At 39.3% G+C, this 18,647-nt stretch overlaps 1 protein-coding gene and 1 long non-coding RNA gene across 6 annotated transcripts in view; one reads left to right on the top strand and one right to left on the bottom strand.

The window, feature by feature from the left end:
• sptlc3 (serine palmitoyltransferase, long chain base subunit 3) overlaps positions 1 to 9,445 on the bottom strand; it is a 25,019-nt gene extending 15,574 nt beyond the window's left edge. The window contains exons 1-4 of one of the 5 annotated variants that reach the window (XM_031301768.2): positions 9,153 to 9,444; positions 6,769 to 6,960; positions 5,276 to 5,430; positions 4,158 to 4,306 (exon numbers count right to left, since the gene is read on the bottom strand). In XM_031301768.2, the coding sequence (XP_031157628.1) occupies positions 4,158 to 4,306; positions 5,276 to 5,430; positions 6,769 to 6,960; positions 9,153 to 9,254 (598 nt within the window). In that variant the 5' untranslated portion in view covers positions 9,255 to 9,444. Of the gene's footprint in view, positions 1 to 4,157; positions 4,307 to 5,275; positions 5,431 to 6,768; positions 6,990 to 7,873; positions 7,976 to 9,152 lie in introns of those variants that run through there. The other 4 variants (XM_031301778.2, XM_035992188.1, XM_031301787.2 and 1 more) reach the window with 4 other exon arrangements.
• Positions 8,073 to 18,647, top strand: part of LOC116051398 — a 27,890-nt gene continuing 17,315 nt past the window's right edge. The window contains exons 1-3 of the long non-coding RNA XR_004895187.1: positions 8,073 to 8,204; positions 8,933 to 8,999; positions 10,084 to 10,227. This is a non-coding gene — a long non-coding RNA (uncharacterized LOC116051398). The remainder of the gene's footprint in view (positions 8,205 to 8,932; positions 9,000 to 10,083; positions 10,228 to 18,647) is intronic.

Here is an 18,647-nt window from a genome sequence, read left to right as displayed (position 1 = left end):
TACAGTGAGAGAGGTAGGCAGTGAAAGCTTCATATATACTCTATTGTATTTCTGCTGGCTCTGGGGATTGTTTTGTGTGTGTGTGTGTGTGTGTGTGTGTGTGTGTGTGTGTGTGTGTGTGTGTGTATATAGTGGAATCACACACACACACACACACACTATAACATATAGGTTCCATATATTTTAACACACTCTTTACTTACTATACCATAGTAGTTACTAGAGTTAAAGTTACTCTATAAATATTTCTAACTCATTAGTAATGTAACTAATAACTGTCATTGAGTATGACGGAACTAAAAAGAAACCACACCAGTCTTCAAAAATATATTTTGTGACGCAACACAGTGAACGAGCATCTCAAATAAGAAGCATCATTAAATGCAATTGGAACAGTCTTTAGAGCAAGGTAATCCTTCCAACCACTGTTCACAGAACCACCTACTGTATGTTCTCATTCAGACGTGTACCAACCTTGAGAGACAAGGTGGTACGGAGCTACCTTCCCCCTCCCACACTAACAACCTGGCTAAAAAAGACCCATGGGAATTTGAGAGATGCAATCATTGCGATAATGTTATGAAAATCAATCATTTTCAAGATGTGAGCAGATATAGCGCATATATAAAAAAAAAAAAAGACTCTGCCAACTAGAACACCACACGTTGTTTATACACTGGAGTGCCCCTGTGGTCGTTTCTATGTAGGACGATAAAAAAGAAGACTAATCGACCTAGTCGCAGAACATAAAAATGCCATCCGAACAAGGAATGTTGATTATGCTAGGACAATACATTATGTGCAAAAGGGACATGGCAACCCTAACACACTGAAAATCATGGTGTTGGAAGCTGTTGAAAAGGCCAGCAGAGAGAGAGAGAGAGAGAGAGAGAGAGAGAGAGATCTCTCTCTCTCTCTCTCTCTCTCTCTCTCTCTCTCTCTCTCTCTCTCTCTCTCTCTCTCTCTCTCTCTCTCTCTCTCTCTCTCTCTCTCTCTCTCTCTCTCTCTCTCTCTCTCTCTCTCTCTCTCTCTCTCTCTCTCTCTCTCTCTCTCTCTCTCTCTCTCTCTCTCTCTCTCTCTCTCTCTCTCTCTCTCTCTCTCTCTCTCAAGATGTAATAAGCACAATCCACTGAACCATCCAGAGAGCACCTTTAGTGAGACCCAGCAGGGCTTCTACCCCATTATCTTAACTGTCAATGAATGTTTTAGTGCTACAGTATGTCACTACTGTAAAGATATCACAACAGAAACACCCGTAAAAAAGACCTCTATTAAACATTTATATCTAGATCTTCAAAAAGCTACAAGATGAAATCAGTTACCAAAGTAAATAATCAAAGTCAATACAAATGAAGCCTCGTTTTAAGGTACTATGATGTAATTGAGGCAATTCCCATAAGAAAACTCAATCAATTTTAATATATATGTGATACTAATCATTGTAGTCATAAACAATAACAATCAGTAACCACAAAGAGCAAGCATATACAACAGTTCAAACAGATTGAATGTTTCAGGAAGGATTGGAAATGGAAAATGAGTATGAGTGACGTGTATAAAACCATAATACAGTGAAGCAGCTCTGTCTTTATGGTAATCCCTGTCAAATCGATTTCCTTGACCACTCAGGCTTACTGGTTCTGCTGGCACGCACAGCATTTATGATCAGACTGCATCGGCATTTGCTCTCTATATAGATCGTGACCTCCTAGACATGCCCGGCCACTTTATTGAAATGCTAACCTCATAAGGCTGCTCGAGGTCTGGATATTCTACAGATAAGAGAGAGCGAAGTCCTTATTAGATCTCACTACTTTGCTGACTTGAGTTAGCTCTTGAGTCACATGCATCTCATTAAGCAGGGTCCCCTCCCCTGCCCTCGGAATTAACCAAGGTTACTTTCTGTCATCACAATCCTCAAAGCTTGTTGACAATATAAACAATCTAGCAATTGCCAAGGATAGAAAGCTAAATCTGTCTCTTTCATTGTAAACCTGTGAATTACGTTTATTTCTTCAAAGGCTTTACAACAAGACGAGAAAAAACAAGCCTGATTTCTTGGTGATAGAAATGATTAACTCCTTAATCCTTTCTATCACCAACCCCTATCACTGGAGTCTTAGCAGACGAGTGTAGCATTTATGGCTTAGTTCTAACACATACACAACAGCAATATTACATTAGTATATTTGTGTACACATTATGGTGAAATACTTACTGTATGCTTGGTAGCTGCATTTATGTCTTGGTAATTTGTCATTCATTTGAATGCATGACATCATTATCCAATATACTGTATGTTAATGATGGAAGGAAAAGCGGGAACAGTGAGCTACCCATTAATACAAATCCATGAATGTTTGACTTCTCGGTTTATTAACAGGGTGTGCTTTCAGTGCACTTGGTATCTACTTCCAAATGACTTTTCAATAAAAAATCTCATATTGCACTCTTTGCACTTACAGTACATATGCAGTGTGTGTGGGAGAATTATTTAGAGTTTTTGGTAACTTTTTAACTGAAACTTGACTGAACGGAACTTGGCATTGTGTACAACTAATCTCTAGGATTTGACCCAAAAGCCTAAAATTTAACTGCAGTTTCTAAAATAATTTAATATCAGAGAATGTAGAAGGAGAGATGAAACATTCAAAAAAAAAAAAAAAGAACCTTGAATCAAAATCATTTGACCATAAATCTTTAAGAGGATGTGAGAACCACAGACACAAATGAAGTGTGCATTAAATCATCATCATTTTTGTTTGGAATAAATGGAGTACTGGTAAATTCAATAAAAACAAATCCTGTGTATCAGCAATACAAATAGCTGCATGTGAACTAAAACACTGGTGATGGTGTCACGGCTACTATAGAGATACTTGGGTCTTTAAAAATGGATGCTTAATAAGGTCTCATGGGAGAAATTCTTGTTATTCCTTAACCCTCTCAGTGAGCCAGCTGAAACACAGATTACAAACCCAGGGAAAAACAGTCCCATTTTAAAAGAGAAATAAACATATAAATAAATCACATAAATGAATAATAGATGGTGCAGGAGGAGTTTGTTTGTGTGTGTGTGTGTGTGTGTGTGTGTGTGTGTGTGTGTGTGTGTGTGTGTGTGTGGTGGGGGGGTCCTTGCACTCTGACAAACGAACAACAAACAAACTTATAACTAACGATGACATGGCCTTAAACTCCTCTGGTTTCTTCTGGTCTTGTCAAACTGCTGATATCATGAAACTTTACACAGCCACTCAACACCGCTTTGAGCTTGTATGTCAGCTCACGTTCCACTAGCCTGCTCTCAGTAGATATACAGCACTGTGGTGTCAGAAGTGCCATAAACTAAACAGCATTGACGGAGAGAAAAGGACCTAGTTTTCTCAAGTAAACTCAGAGAGGTTCGTTCAGTGAGCTCAATATTGTTTCCCATTGACAGTTTTTGACCAATAAACACACTGGCTGATTGCCAATCATCATATTTCACTGCCTCAACATTGCCAGAACATGAGATCCTGGCACACACAGGCACTTAAACACCATCAGAAGGCAGTTAAAAGTTCAGAGGATAAAACACCATTCAAAATGAATCTGAAGCTACAGATCCCACTTTCTGATCCTTGCTGTTCTAACACTTCCATCACATATATTCCTTTTGCAACCTGCCTAATGCGCAGGGTGTTTTAGAATGTTACATACCAGTATGATATCATTTCTCCCACTCCTCCTCAGTGTGGATCAGTACATAATGATCTCAGCTTATGCCCAAACGGTACATAATTCAACAAAGGCTAAATAATTCATATTACACTGGAGCCAGTGAAAGATAATTAAACATGCGGGCAGTATAACTCATGAGAAAGATAATAAATGATAGCATATGTGATAAGGGAGATGTAGTTTTATTTCCTTAATGGTAATAAGGATCCTATACAGTCTCACCAGGGTCTGCCAGAGACTTTTAAAATAGATGCACATGTAAGAAATGTGAAGCAGATGAAGCAAAAGAGACAACACAATATGCTCTTTTAACTTGAGTTAGGAAGTGGACCTGTTTTGCTCAAGATAAAATGAAGGCCCCTGTTGAAAATTGCTTAAGAGGACAAGTGCCACACTTTTTTTGTACCCGTATAACTGCACATTGACCACAAACGTACCTATTTCCTGCCGTGTGCTGCCAACCCCAACCCCATACTGGCGCGTTTTGTCTGCCACAGTTTTCAGGAAATCAGCGTTGTTCTCAGCAAAACCGAGGTAGTTATAGGAGCCCATGTTGATGGCATTGTGTATTGTCCCACCGGTTAACCTGCAAGTATGTAAACATTAGGAATCACTTAGCCTTTATACTTCATTTTCTTCTACACATACTCAAGAGAATGATTTACATACTATAAAAGCAATCAAGATTCAATAAAATACAATTGCTAATCATAAACTTGTTTCTTTGTCAGTGGAGTACAGTTCATAAGGAGCAATTTTAATAATGTTTATATTAGGTAAAAGGCAGTGACTGTGTGTTAGCGGCATCTATTATCCCTAATTTTGGACTTTTTTATAATGCAATATTCACAACTCATTATGCCATCCTATATTATGCAAGTACACATGTAAGTCCACAGAGAATAAACTGGGTAAAGATGGATGGTATGAGTGTCATAACTTCTTGCAATAAGGCAAGTTCACATGGTCAGTCAAGAGTACAGCCTCACAGTACATCAGCATCAGAGTTTTAAAAGTATTTGCTCCATTTCATCAACTGACCTACTACTTCTCGTTGCGCACGGAAACATGCACACACTACAAAACCCTTCCTTGTGTTTCTTTACCCCATCACCACAGAAGACAAGCTGACTGCGCATTTCTACATTTTCCAGTCACATTAAAGCTCTTAAAACATGATCATACATAAACATAATCCATGCCTACCCCTCTTTCCCGATTTATAATGTCATATCCCCTCCCTGACCATTCTGTGCAACACAGACATCTTAACTGCATCCAAAAATCCAGGGCTGACAAATCCTTGCTGATGACATTTACCCATGTGCTTTAGTTTATATCCCTCCCCATAAGCTCATAGAGCAGGAGCTTGATTTAAACTTGGTTGTATAGTTCTTAGCTCCAGAGATGGCTGTGTTCAAAATACTTGCTGGCCTCTCTTAAGCTGGAAAAACATTTGAGCAGTAAATCTCAAAATTGAGCAGTAAATGTTGTTATGAGCCTACAGTATGTCTAATCTGCAGTATGTCTATCCAAGATGACTGGAGTACAGTACCTGAATGTCCAGTTGTAGTCATCAGACACCCTCTCCATGAGGTCAAAGACAGGTCCAGGGAGGCTGCATATGGGACGGTTCCAGTTGTCTCGTACCCTCATGTACAGGTTTCGAGTGTAAAAGTTCTCAAAATCTTGATAAAGCGGTACAAAATCCTGAAAGCAAATATAAACATGTTAAACAACTTCCCGGTAACCCAGTACGAGGAAGTCAGAGTGTTTGAACAATAGGAGCAGGTAAGTAACTTCTCAAATTCTGATCAAACTAAAAGCTATCAAAACACTACAACAGGACAAACAATCCATGTCCAAACTAAATATTATAAAAAGATTGCCGTTGTTAAGATGGATTATAGCAACTTCTTACTGATCGTTCTTAAAAAAAAAAAAAATTCTCTATAGTTATAGTTTTACTCAGTGGCTTCTGCATTAACAAGAAAAACAAATCTTTGCTATGTTAAACTTGAAGTTATAGAAATTAAGATTTAAGTATTATTTGCTTTAGTTTTGTGACCAGATACATTTCCTTGTCTATCCTCTTAAAGTAGTTTGCCATGTGAGTAGGGGCTCTACCATTTAGTACATGATTTATGTTTGATGTTCTAACTCTCTAGAACCATACCAGGTGTTCATTTTATTGTGTCTACCCTTGTACTACATCAAGGCAGAGGACTGTTGTAATTATCTTATAATTATCCAAACCACCTTTTTAGATTCTACCTTGGTACAAGTTAGATCTACACTACTATAGCCTTTACGGGTACTGTATGTTTTCATACAAAATGATCCCCTTTGAGCCTTTGTCTTCATTTTCACTTTGCCCTCTGTATGTCTGATCCAATGAAGCTACCATGACGACAGAGCCAACGTGCAGTTAAGCTCTTCTTCACTTTAGCTTACCTCATACTGTAAATGATTGTTGTCAAACTCTGGGAACAAACTGCATGACTATTCCTCCTAGATACTGCTTTGTTGTCTCTGGCTATGGACTTACTGCCTTATCAAATAATAACAAAACATGGCCACAGCATTTGCTTTTATAAAGGTTATAGCTGTTAATATGAGCCACACAAAACAAATCATTATACTACCAAATATTACAGTAACTGCAATTTTTGGATTAAAAAAATTGATGGGAATACATTGGCTTTTACGTGGCAGTGCTCAGGCGTTATCTTGGATCTAAAGCACAGTTACGAAGAAAGAACTTGAATCCTCAGAGATTTAATTAGGTCTGCAACAGATATTCTCTGCGGTGTCCTGTCTCACCCATGGCAACATTATAGTGCAGAGGAACATGAATGAAGGCAGCAGAGAGAAAGCTTTAGGGCAAAAAATTGAATTAATTTGGGGGAAACAAAATGCGTTTACACCTTAGGCATGCATGCTTTTCTATTGCAACTGTCTGGGTGCATGTGTTAGTCTACAATATGTGGGTACACACACACATACTGCAATATGTCCATGCTTGTGCTGATTGCATGTTTTACCTACCTTCTGTTCCTCTCTTTCTTGGGCAAGGTGGCACTTCTCTAATCCCACAGCTCTGAGGAAATCTCTGAGGTAGCCAAACAGAGTGACAATGCCAAAGCCCAGGTACGTCATGACAGCCACATACATCGGGGCCTGTTCAAAAGACTCCTGCCTGGGCTGCCTGGAGGCGACACCAGTCCCTGGGCCATTTTTCTATACAACGAGAGGCCCACATAAGCTGTCTTACATTGCAGATACGAAAAGAGAGAACACACCGTTATACCATAAACGTGGCATGATTTCAAATAAAGGGTTGTAGTTAAACATACAACCTAAATAAAAAAAGGAGACAGACAGTGGCCCACTTACAGAAGTCACTAACACTTATTCAACACTGAAGAAAACCGGAAGACTAGCCAACGTAATGTTACACAATAAATATTGTCACTTTGCATTATAATATTAAAAGAGCAGACAATAAATGTACACTATTTTGTAAACACACTGATTTTGTTTATATAAAGCAGCATAACTGATACCTCTGTTAACTGATGGAGTGCAAATTTGGGCTCAAAATGTACTTTTTCTGAATTAATAAAGTTAACATGTATGTTGGGAAGCAAAAACATGGCATAAGCTAGATGTTAAAATGCAAACTTATTACCATTAAGTTACAGAGATTTCACTGTAAACTTAATTTTTACACGGACCACAATCAGTTTTTGGCAGATGATCACTTTTTGGCATGAGTTTGCTTGTTGTTGGTGTGGGTTTCCTCCCACCAGAAAGACGTGCATGCAGGGTAATGAAGCTACTTAAAGAGCTAAGATTCCTGGCTGTTATTATAATTTAAGCCAGCTAACATGTGTAAGATTTAAATTCAGTTACATTGTTCGCGGTTGATCAGTAAATACAAGTTGGCAGTATGTTTAACAAGACAAGCTAACGTTAGCTATCCAGCCATGTCATTGTCCCCAGGTCAATATCAAGACGCCACGTATAACGTTACTGTCGGCTGCAGCCTGAAGTAGCTAACGTTAGCGAGCTGAACAGCGAACGGGATGTGCGATGATAGCTAGCTAGCTAGCTAAATGCGAAACAAATTCAAGGGGGCATAGCAACTTACTTCTTGCAGCTTTTGTGTTAGCGCCATCATGTGGTGTTCAGAGAGGCACTGAATAATTACACTCAGTGTTGTAAATAAAATATTCAGATTTTTTTTTTTAATGTTAGTGTAGCTAGCGCATTAATTTGGAACGGTAAATAGTCCAGTTTCACCTGAACTACTTAGCTAGCTACGTTAGTATGTGTTTGTGTCCTAGCTAGCTATATCACTTTTTAATGGACACCCTGCAGCCGATCAGAATCAAGTATTCACCCAGACCGTGGTATAACATTTAACCATGTGTAAGTTACAGAATATTCTTAGAGGATTGTGGATATATCTCTAAGCAGCTGTAAGTGTTGTGAAACGTGCGTTAACTGCTAGGGTTTTGGAAAAGTCATCAGTTAATGCTAACGTTAATTAGCTTTCACAAAAACTGATGCTATGATGCTAGCGGTCATATAGCAGCCTTTAGCTGACGTTAGCCATCACTTGAGTGTCACTCAGTATTTAAAAAAAAAAAAAAAAAACGTTGCAAGTTAAAACTCAAGTTGTTGGACTAACCGAAGCAGTAACAACTGGTGTTATACTAGCTACATGTTTAATCATAGCTCATTAATAATATGGAAATTGCATGATACATAGTAACTTAACATACATAAATTCAGAAAAACAGAATAGCCCCAACAAGGGGACTTAACTTGCTAAGACAAACCACCTGCATCTAGCTAACTCACCAACGTGAAATGTAAACTGAAACACAGTGACTGCACCTTCCACACCTAAGTTACCCAACCTGAAGGCATTAAGAAGGAAGAATTTCAGGGCGGGGTCGACTAGCTAGTTCGTTCATTTATTGGCGTTTGTATACGTTGTTTTTCGTGGGAACTAACCAGTCCCTTGTAAAAAAAAAAGAAAAGAAAAAAAGAACGACAACACAGGCAAATAACATAGTTAGTTTTAAAATGTAACTGTAACTTCAGTAAGATGGCGATGAAATACACAGTGGCATGCTGTCATGGTCTTTTAAGTGCATATTGCCGGCGTATTAATGTTTTTTTTTCTTTTTTTGCGGTTTAGCATTATGTAATTGGTGATCAGACTCTATGGGTTACAAAGTTTGCCTACGTCACAGAGGTCATTTAAGGTAACGAGCCCCAATAAACAACATTTGCTCAGATTCAAGACTTAATAAATTGTAATACACCTGACTCCATGCAGGAAACGTAAAGCAGACAGCACGAAATAATTTGGTGGACAAATAATTTTTGTAAACAAATCCAGCCGCTGACATGCGTACCTGTCTCCTGTTGTGATAGCCGTTTCTCTTGATATCTTCGCATTTCAGTCCATTCTGGTTCAAATATAGTTTTAAGTTGCCGTTAGCCGTAGTCCTTGCCATAATCCTTAAAGCACAGCAGCGACTGTCTGCTCTGTTTGACTGTCAGGTAATATCACCGATGTGCCCTTTACTGAACTTCCAAAGGTGACTTCCTCTTTTTGTTGCTTCGGTTCAGCCTCCTATGCATTGTTGGTGTGTTCGAACATCGCAATGGAGGGCTTCTCCAAAAGTCACACTTCAGTTATTGCTGTGTTTCGATATCCTGTAAACCTGCCAACTCTCTCTTCTCCTTTTATGCAGAAATGAAACGTGCGAAACTTACTATCTAGTTTGAGTTTTAAAATATTATTTGGATTGTGATTTTTTTTTAATTTACGTTTTCCCCACAGTTTGTCATGTTAAGTTATATTTACCTTTCCAATAATCGAAAGAAACTTGGCACATTTTACCTAATTACTGTACTAAAGAGTTTTGAGTGCTATATTTTGAGTATCTCCATTTAATGTAATGCTACTAAAAAATAATACATTTTGGAGAAAATTGCACTCTTTACCACATTTCTTAGAAAGCTTGTTAATTCTCAGATTTAAGTTTTTGTACATACAAAACATATCGTGATCTTATAAAATAGTGTGCATTGTGTGCAGGGTTTGATGCTCACAGTAATATGATCACACAGTAATACTAATCCTTACAGTCACATTTTAGATTGTTTAAACATACAGTATGCCCTGGCATTCAGGTATTAGGCTAGATACATCATTTAGGAAGAACTTAATTCAAGACTATATACACCAAATTTGACATACATTTGTTAAAATGAAGTACAGTAATATAATGCAGCACTTGTCATGTTATTGATACAGAACTTGCCTCAATGCATTCACAGGTCAGAGGGCAAGTTCAGCTACATCTGGAGCAGAGAGGGTGCCTCAATCTGGTTCAAGCACTCCTCAGGATAGGAAGGCCGATCTTACTACCGTGGGGGCTTGAACTCATGCTCACTGTGCTGGACTGCTGTCCCCAGTGTACAGTAAGTAATAAGAACATTTCATCGACTACATGCAGCCAATAGATAATGTTTGAGGTTACAGCTTTAAGCAGTAATGTGCAACAGTCCAGCCCAGCCTTATGATACATTTTTACACTCCCTACAGCTGGCATTGTTTTTGCAGAGCGCAGAGACGTTTATAGCAGTAAGGTGTTGCAGTCATTGCAGTTAGTCTTTCTGGTTGATGATTTACTGAAGTGTCATAAATCAGACCTGTAAATGTATAAAATAGCGTTGTAAACTTACTTCTGTATGCAGGCTGTTGATAATTTCTTGTCCGTCTGCATTGTTGAGATTTTCCCTTCAGGGCAAGTACAAAGAGATTGTTTGTCAGTAAAAGGTCAACGCCTACTCAGTGGTCTTGTGGTGCACTTAGTTTGTGGGTAAACAGTAAATTGGAATATGCACAGTATTGTGACAGTAAGTGTAATGAGGTTTTTTTTTTCTTTACTTATTGAGATTGACCTGTTGCTGTTTTGGAGAGCTTGTCTTTTGGTGGGCGTGCACAAGCAGAACATGAGAAGCGGACAGTCCAAGTGATGATGTTAAAAGTGGTGAGGTGACACACCAGGCAGACGGCCAGGAACTAGTGGCGGTGGTGGTATTAGCAACTTTATAAGATAGCTAGCTTACTAGGGGGCTCAGTTCTAATTCTAGCACCAACCATGGTGCCGAAGAAGAAAGGAAGCAAGGTCTACAGTCTTTAAATTAGTGTAGGACATTATTTCATCAGTTTATTTCGTAATGTGTAGGTATGTAGCTCTTTTAAAAGACATGTTTATGTTGAAATAAATATACCTAAACAAGCAGTCATGTATCTACATTTGCCCACTTATGGCCATAATGTGCAAAAATAAATATTCCAATTGTTCAAACCTATTTTTAACCTTTTTTTTTTTTTTTTTAGAAGGAACATCCAGATGTAATTTTTGGCCAGTCTTAATAGCCCTATATGTACTGGATTGATCAGATAAGATGAAGATTAAAAATAAGAAAGGCCTTTAACTTTAGTCATTTGCTTGCTTTCCTCATTTTCATTTTCATACTCGTACACTAACTTGCTTAAGCTGAATAGCCAATCAGAGGGAATCCTCTCGCTGACGTCTCAGATGCATGTTGAACCAGTCGAAAAGAAGCAGATGAGGTACAACGAGAAGGGACGGTGTGTAACACACCGCAGATACTTAGGGCGACAGACGCCAACCATCTGCTTGACGCGTCAGCACCTTAAGGTGAACTTGGAGTTTGGAATGCAAGTGCATGACTGAACATCATGATGTGAGATTAGACAATGTTTAAGATGATAGTATCTGCTGTACACTCTCTATGTACCTTCTGTTGGACTATTCGGCTGGTGTGTGTTTGGACAGGGAGCACATTGAATTGAAGAACTGCCATGTGGGACATTTTACAGCCTGTCTAATAATCACCACCTCCATGTTATTTTTTTACAAAAATCTTTTTACACTGTAGGTACGAGACTCTGTGCTTCACAACCATTTACCATTTGACAGACATCAGGTCCTCCTTTCCCAGCCCATCACAATTTGCTGTCTCTGTGACATGTGTCTAGAGTTTTTAAGTCTTCATTTGAATTGCAGAGTTGGTAGAGTCAGGCCTTCTTTGAATGCATTGTTTGATGTTTTGGCTGAAAACACTCAGGCCCTGTGGGAGGACATGTGTCATCTGCCATCACTTCAGAGCTACCCTGACTTCACACTAACTGATGAGGGTTGGTGTTGTCTAATAACTCAATACCCTTCCTAGAGAGGGAAGGGGGACCACAGGGTGACACTTGCATGAGGGTAAACTAGGAAGGCTCACAGAAGAGTGCTGGGAGATTGTGGATATTTATATTGCAGTTTGAGTGAAGCAGAGAGAAAAGTACATATCGTGAATCCGGAGTTGTCGGCTTGCATTCAACTGCTACAGAGAGAATGATTGAATGGAGGCTAACATTCTGCAGTCTTAGTGAATTAAAGGTATCTGCAGCTCTCACCTCCTCTTAGCTCAGCTTGGAGTCTTGAATGGAGCTGTCACAGTGGCTGGCGCCTCCCTGCCTTCACTACAGGATTGCTTTCTACCAGTGGGACCAGATGTAACCTACATCCGTCATGCTTCGTTAATTATGTCAATCGGCATGCACTGTTCATTTTGGCTTCACAAATATGTTTTTTTTGTGTTAATTCTTGTATTTAGTTTGCACATTTAGGTAGTTATAATTTGTAATTTGAAGTTTCCCAGCATTTAACTTTTAGTCATACCAAAGTATGACTAATATTCTTGCTGTTTAACATACTGTCGATGTGACTTTAACTAAAGTTGATCAGTCTTTAAGGGGGATCACAGAATTAGGCTCATCTCCACAGGGAAATTCTTCATCTTACACTTCAGCAAGCACCTTTCATGTTTTTCAGCGTGACTGAAGATTGGACTTTATTTCTTTGCTTCCTGTTTGATATTGATTGATGTTTTAATTTCCTAACAGGATTGATCCTTGTGTGTCTCACCCTGACTTCTCTTCTCTGCATTTAGGATTATTATTAGAGTTTCCCTTTTTAAGATGTGATGGGGAAAATTATTTTGAAGCCTCCATGAAAGAGATTTCCCACCTAGAATACAGATGAATGGTAAAACGGTGTATAAAGGGAATAAGCTGCCCATCACGCCCAGTGGGATGTCTCCATCTAAATTGCTTTCATGTGAATGTCATGTAAAATGGGCTTTCCTTAAATACATGATCAATACTAATCCATATTTGATCTGCTTGCATGTTTCGTATTGACTTATATTCACAATTTTGATAGCTTGACTAATTATTTACTTTTCTTATGAATGCATGTGCCTCATGGGTTTATTTCTGTGTCTGGATGTTCATTAAATTAAAAACAAGGTTATGTGTGTTCATAAAATATGTATTTAAAAATATATATATATATTTGTAGAGTCCAGAATGCTCACACTAATCAAAGGGTTTTGAGGAGTAGCCTACAGGAGATATGGGTTGTCCCTCCACCTAGTGGCAGTGCAGGGGACAGCACCTCAGCCTCCACTTGCATACAGTACACTGTCCTATTGCCACTTCCTACACCTTTATAATGAAATATTTAATTATAAGCAAATACGTTTGCTTAAGCAGATGGACAGGTCTTCACTAACATGCAGTATTTGTAATACGTCTGTAATACCATCCAGTATTTAAGTGTTTATGGATGAACTCATGTCATGCTGTGCTGTTGGAAGCCAGTTGTAATGCAGAGCTATATTTAAACTTCCCCTGGGGTGCCATTAAATCATGTAATTTCTTCGTCAGGCCTGGCTGACCTCATTTTAATATCCACATCAGACAGCATTAAGAAAAAAACATTAAAAAGAGGACTATTGAATTTTGTATCTATCGTGCTATCTTACATTTGCATTTTATATTTAATCCCTTTGCTGACATTCTTATCAAGTGAGACTTACAAGCAGAATAAGCTGAAATTCCTTACATCCGCATGTTGGAATGGCAGAGGAATGATATTATGTGCTGTTGACACTGTTGTGTGTTTTTTTTGTGTTGGCTGTCAGGAGGGAGAGTTGAAAGTGAGTCTACCTAAAGTTCTGCAAAGCACGCAATCCATTTGGACCACAAATGACAATATCATAAAAGGTTGATGCATAAAATGGCTGCATTGTTGTTTTTTGCTTTGCCGGGGATAAGAATGCATAATGTGTTTTTCACTCAGCTAAATAGAATATAAAACTTTGTGTTTCGCTGTATTATTTTTGGAAAAAAAGGGGACAGACTGAGATATCACGTTGTATATAAACCTTATAGACTGTAACATTCAATTTGGCTTTAGTTTTATTAGCAGACAAATGAGTTTGTGTTTGACAGCATGGGCTATTAATGCTGTGGACTGTACAAATGTCTTCAATTAGTCCTGTATGCCAGTAGAAACCCTGGTCTGTTAGCTCCTGCAGCTGCAGTACTACTAACCTTGAGTGGGTGTTCACATCTACAGGGGATGCAAGATTCCCCTGTTCTCTTCAAAAACAAGTGGGAGAGTGGGGGAAAGAAGACTCAGAGACAGATATTTATAGAGAGAGTGGGAGAAAGTGAGATTGTGGCTTGAAAGGTTAAAGTAAGAGGGTGCAGCAGGATGACAGAGACGGAGAATGACAGAGTTGTCAGGTGAAACAGGGAGATGGTAAAAAATAAAGATGAAGCAAGAAGACTTAGAAATGGATGATGCTGCAGACATCACCAGAGGCTGTGTGGACCCTGCTGTTAATGTCTGTCTCTGTAGGTCAGGTTGGCACTTTATTGTCTGTGCTGACCCTAATTAAGTCCTGCAGATATTGTAAATGACTCACTGAAGGGCTACAGGAAATATCTTCTTAGGGCGTGTCCTGCATTTATGCATGTCCATTATTTCCCCCCTGCGTCATCCACTCCTCGGCCTATAAACATTACTTTACTGTGCTGATCCTAAAAGCAGATTGTTCATACCATGAGCGAATTTTAAATATGTATATGCTGCAGAAATAATATAGGTACTTGAGTTTATTAGCATAGTCAGTTGAAGTTGAAAATGTACTTTGCTGAAGTGTTATTAATGTTGAATAGCTCATACATAAGTCAGAATGTGAACTCAAAGTCATAATATTCCAGTCTAGGTAGAATTATTTCACTAAGGAGACAGCTAAAACAGTAAATCACCTCCTCTAAAGTCAAACATGCCCAAAACTCTAGTTCTTTTTTCTGCTCTGACAACTGAGGCAACCATTTGTTCCAGGCACCCAGGAATCTATTGGCCTTATGACATCAAATCTCTGCAAGGCTCCAGACTCCCAGCGAGCCTCCCACCCAGCTGTAATTACATTTTCCTATCTACCGGGATTGTACCGACCAGGGCTACTGAGACTCTGCACTAAATTTCCTTGATGTCGTCAGTCAGACTTCCAGATAGGTAGCTGGACAGCCGGGGAAAAGGCTGGGCCTCATGGAAGCCAGCTCCTCTCCAGGGTGGTTGATGTATGGACCGTCATGGGCTGATTTTAACGGATGGTCTCTCCTGCCACACTGGGCCATTCTGAAGTCATTGTCACACTGGGCAAACGTGTCTGGGAGGATAGATGGGAGGTTGCTGTGTTCAGGATAGGGTGGAGAAAATGTTGTCTTGTGGACACACGGCTGATGAGGTGGCGCCCTCAGGAATAAATGAGGATATGTGAGGGAGGTGTTCAGCGTTGTACTTGTACACTGCATGTGTTTTGTGAGTGCAGGTACCGTACATAATTAGTTTGATCAATGATTTTTTTGCAAGGAAGACATGGTTAATACAGCAACAAAACGTAGTTTCAGACAATCTTGGGAAAGTAAGAAATAGGAACAAAAGAGTTTAGAGAGCTTAGAGTATCAACAATGTCCGTGATTATGGGGTATGTGGATGTTTCATTTCCCATTTGATCCAGTTGTTTAAAAAATAATTTGTTTTTGATGTAGAAGGCTGATAAACTGAGAGCGCTGTTGAATTTTAGTGGTATACGTTACAATTTATTGTTACAAGGATGTTTGGGGCTTTGTGCTTCCTTTATGTTGAAAAGGTCTTTTTAAAGGACATGAATTAGACTGAGATGTAAAACATTTGCAGGCTGAGAGGGGCTGGTGATCGAAGTTGCTGATTGTCTCAGTGCCTTTAGTTTGAAGTATCGATTGGTTTTTGTGTTGTCCAAAAGTAGATTAAACACTTTTCAAATCGATGCATGGCTTTTGAAACTAAGATGAAATAATCAGACTTTCTCAGTGGAACATGTTGGATGATGGCTTTTCATTTTGCAACACACCACTATTTTGAATCAACAAAAGTTGATTAAAACATGAAAATAAAGTGTCACTGTACACAATATGCAAAGAAAAGTGGACTGGTTGTGCTTTGAGCTGGTCTGCCATGCAATCAAATTTGCATTAGTACGAAAAATGAAAGAGAAATAAGAAGAGCAAGACAGATAGCTGAAGGGGCTTTTTTTTTTTTTTTTTAAAGCCTGCTTAGTCGAGCACAGTTATTATGAGAGTATCAATCCACATTACAACACACTGCTGTTCCACTCATTTACAACACACAGTCCTCAAATGGGAATATCACAGTTACTGTATTTAAAAGTCACGTTCAATATTTGTTATTCTTCGAGCGTCAGTTGGGGAGGAATGTTAATAAGCCTTATAAGCCATGCAGAGCTGTGACTCCCTGTTACTTCACTGCAGGTTTTATCCTGGCTTGTGTGAGGCAACACATGGTGAGAGCTTGACACTCATGCCTCTTATTTTCCTGGTCGTAAATGCAACCCTATTGCAAACTGGGGGTGCAAGCTTGCAGACAGACAAGCAATTTTTGAAATGTGGAGAGGGGGTTGGAGCTGGATGAATGTAATTTCAGTAGGATGAAGACAGTATCAGCAGGTGAAGTTCCTCAATAAAAGCTAATCACATAAGCTCCTCTCATTTCCTTCAAAAGCATCAGATATTCCTTTAGACCTATATTTAGATGTTTTTTGGTTTAACAGACATGCAATTAAAGGCCTCTGTGTTTTTTTACGCTTCTGCTTATCTATAGCCTGGGTGACACCAGACCCTTCTCAGTTGTAACTGAGAGTGGGTCTGAGCAAGCTTCATTAACAGCTCATTTCCAAAGGGGCGTCACCAACGAACGCCACTCCAATGCCTCTGGGCGCAGTTGGATAGTCCTTCAACCAATCAGACCAACGATCCGGGTGACGTAGCAGCGACAGCGGCATCAACGGGTTGCTGCGCTTCGGTGGCCGTCATGTTGAATGTAAACAAAAAGCTGCTTGCCGTCACTGCGCTATCGCCATCGTGTAAAGCCTGCCTCAACGGTTGTGATTGGTGCCTCGATTTGGAAAAATTGGAAACAGGCTCTTGGCCAGACGGACTTGCAGAGCAAATCTCAAATTTGCCGGAAGTTCGTCAGGGTTTTCCCAGGCTAGCTTATCTATGGACTTTACAGTGTTTACAATTCACTTTACTCTCAGTACTCTCACTTTGGAAGAGTCCCAGAGAAGAATGGGTCAATACAGGAAACTCTCAGAGCAAAGAAGAAAGTTAATGGGTTCACTTTAACCCCATGAAAGAGAGATCAATAAAACAAATGGGTGCATTTAACACAGTATTCCTCAAATGTCTGGCATGTTTTTTAAAGAAACACAGTAGGGATTGGGCTGGTTGCTGTTAAGATATGAAGTAAGTCTACTAGTTTGAATTGTTTAAATATATTTTCTGTACATCTTTGATTTTCAACTACACCATGAAAAAAACATAGGATAAGATGCAAACTTTATTGATCCCACACTAGGGAAAATGCACTTGTTACAGCAGCTCAAGAGTCAAAAAGCAAAGGAAAAAGGAGATGAGTGATTAAAAAAAAAAGTAAAATAAAAGTAATATGCACTATATACGTAACCTTTTACTTACTGTATACTGATCACATTCACCTCCTTCTGATCACATGAATCCCCACAGTCCATGTCTCGGCTACAGTAAAACAAACTCCCACCATTAAGTGATATTTTTTGAAAACCACGCCTTTGATTTGGTGCTAAAAGCTGAAGTGCTAAAACCTCACCATTTTATTGAGTAACGCTCTGCTTGTGCTCAGACCGGGGAAATTGCATTCCTGCAGTGTGTCTACTCATGTTACCATCACCATGGGTATCCAGCCGACTGCCACACACACATCTTGTGGTTGAAGCTGTGAAATATTGTGTACGAATACTTCTGGTACTAAAGTTAACTATTTTCATGCCACTAACTGAGGTTTTCTCAGTCTGTCCGGGAGAGCAGGAAACCATAGAAATGAAATCCCTATTTTGAACCACACTCACCTATTCATTGGTAAGGGAAGATTGATTTAATTCTGCAAAGATATGTGTAAACAACATGATGAATGTTGAAGTGCTGGTTGGATTTGTTGTTCTGAGTCTCAGTCTGCAGTTGAAAAGGGGGAAATGGACATTGAGAATGATGGCAGCTGGCTGTGACACCGGTGGCAACAGGCCTGTGAGCCTGGAAGCAAAGGGGGGAGGGTTGCGTGCAGGCAGAGAGAGAGAGAAGGGAAAATGGAGAGGTGAGTGACTGATGGGCATGTGTCAACCCTACTCCTACAGTAAATGTTGAGAGGCTCGCTAATTGGGGCGAGATGTAAAAGTCGCTGTCACTCATCATCATCTTCACTAATATGTTTGTAGGCAAAAGCCAGCTGAAGCATAGAGCTGAGGGTTAGTTAGAGTTGGGGCAGAATGAAGAATGCATTTCCACTCAAAACATCTTTTTTGGGCATAGCTCTTATACTAATAAGATTGGTACCACACTGTGCTGCTGAACACATAGCTTCTGCTTTAAT

The sequence above is a fragment of the Sander lucioperca genome, chromosome 15 (genome assembly GCF_008315115.2).
Source record: "Sander lucioperca isolate FBNREF2018 chromosome 15, SLUC_FBN_1.2, whole genome shotgun sequence".
Classification (NCBI taxonomy): domain Eukaryota; kingdom Metazoa; phylum Chordata; class Actinopteri; order Perciformes; family Percidae; genus Sander; species Sander lucioperca.
The sequence above is the reverse complement of the archived record's forward strand: the minus strand, read 5'-3'. Positions and strand labels throughout refer to the sequence as shown.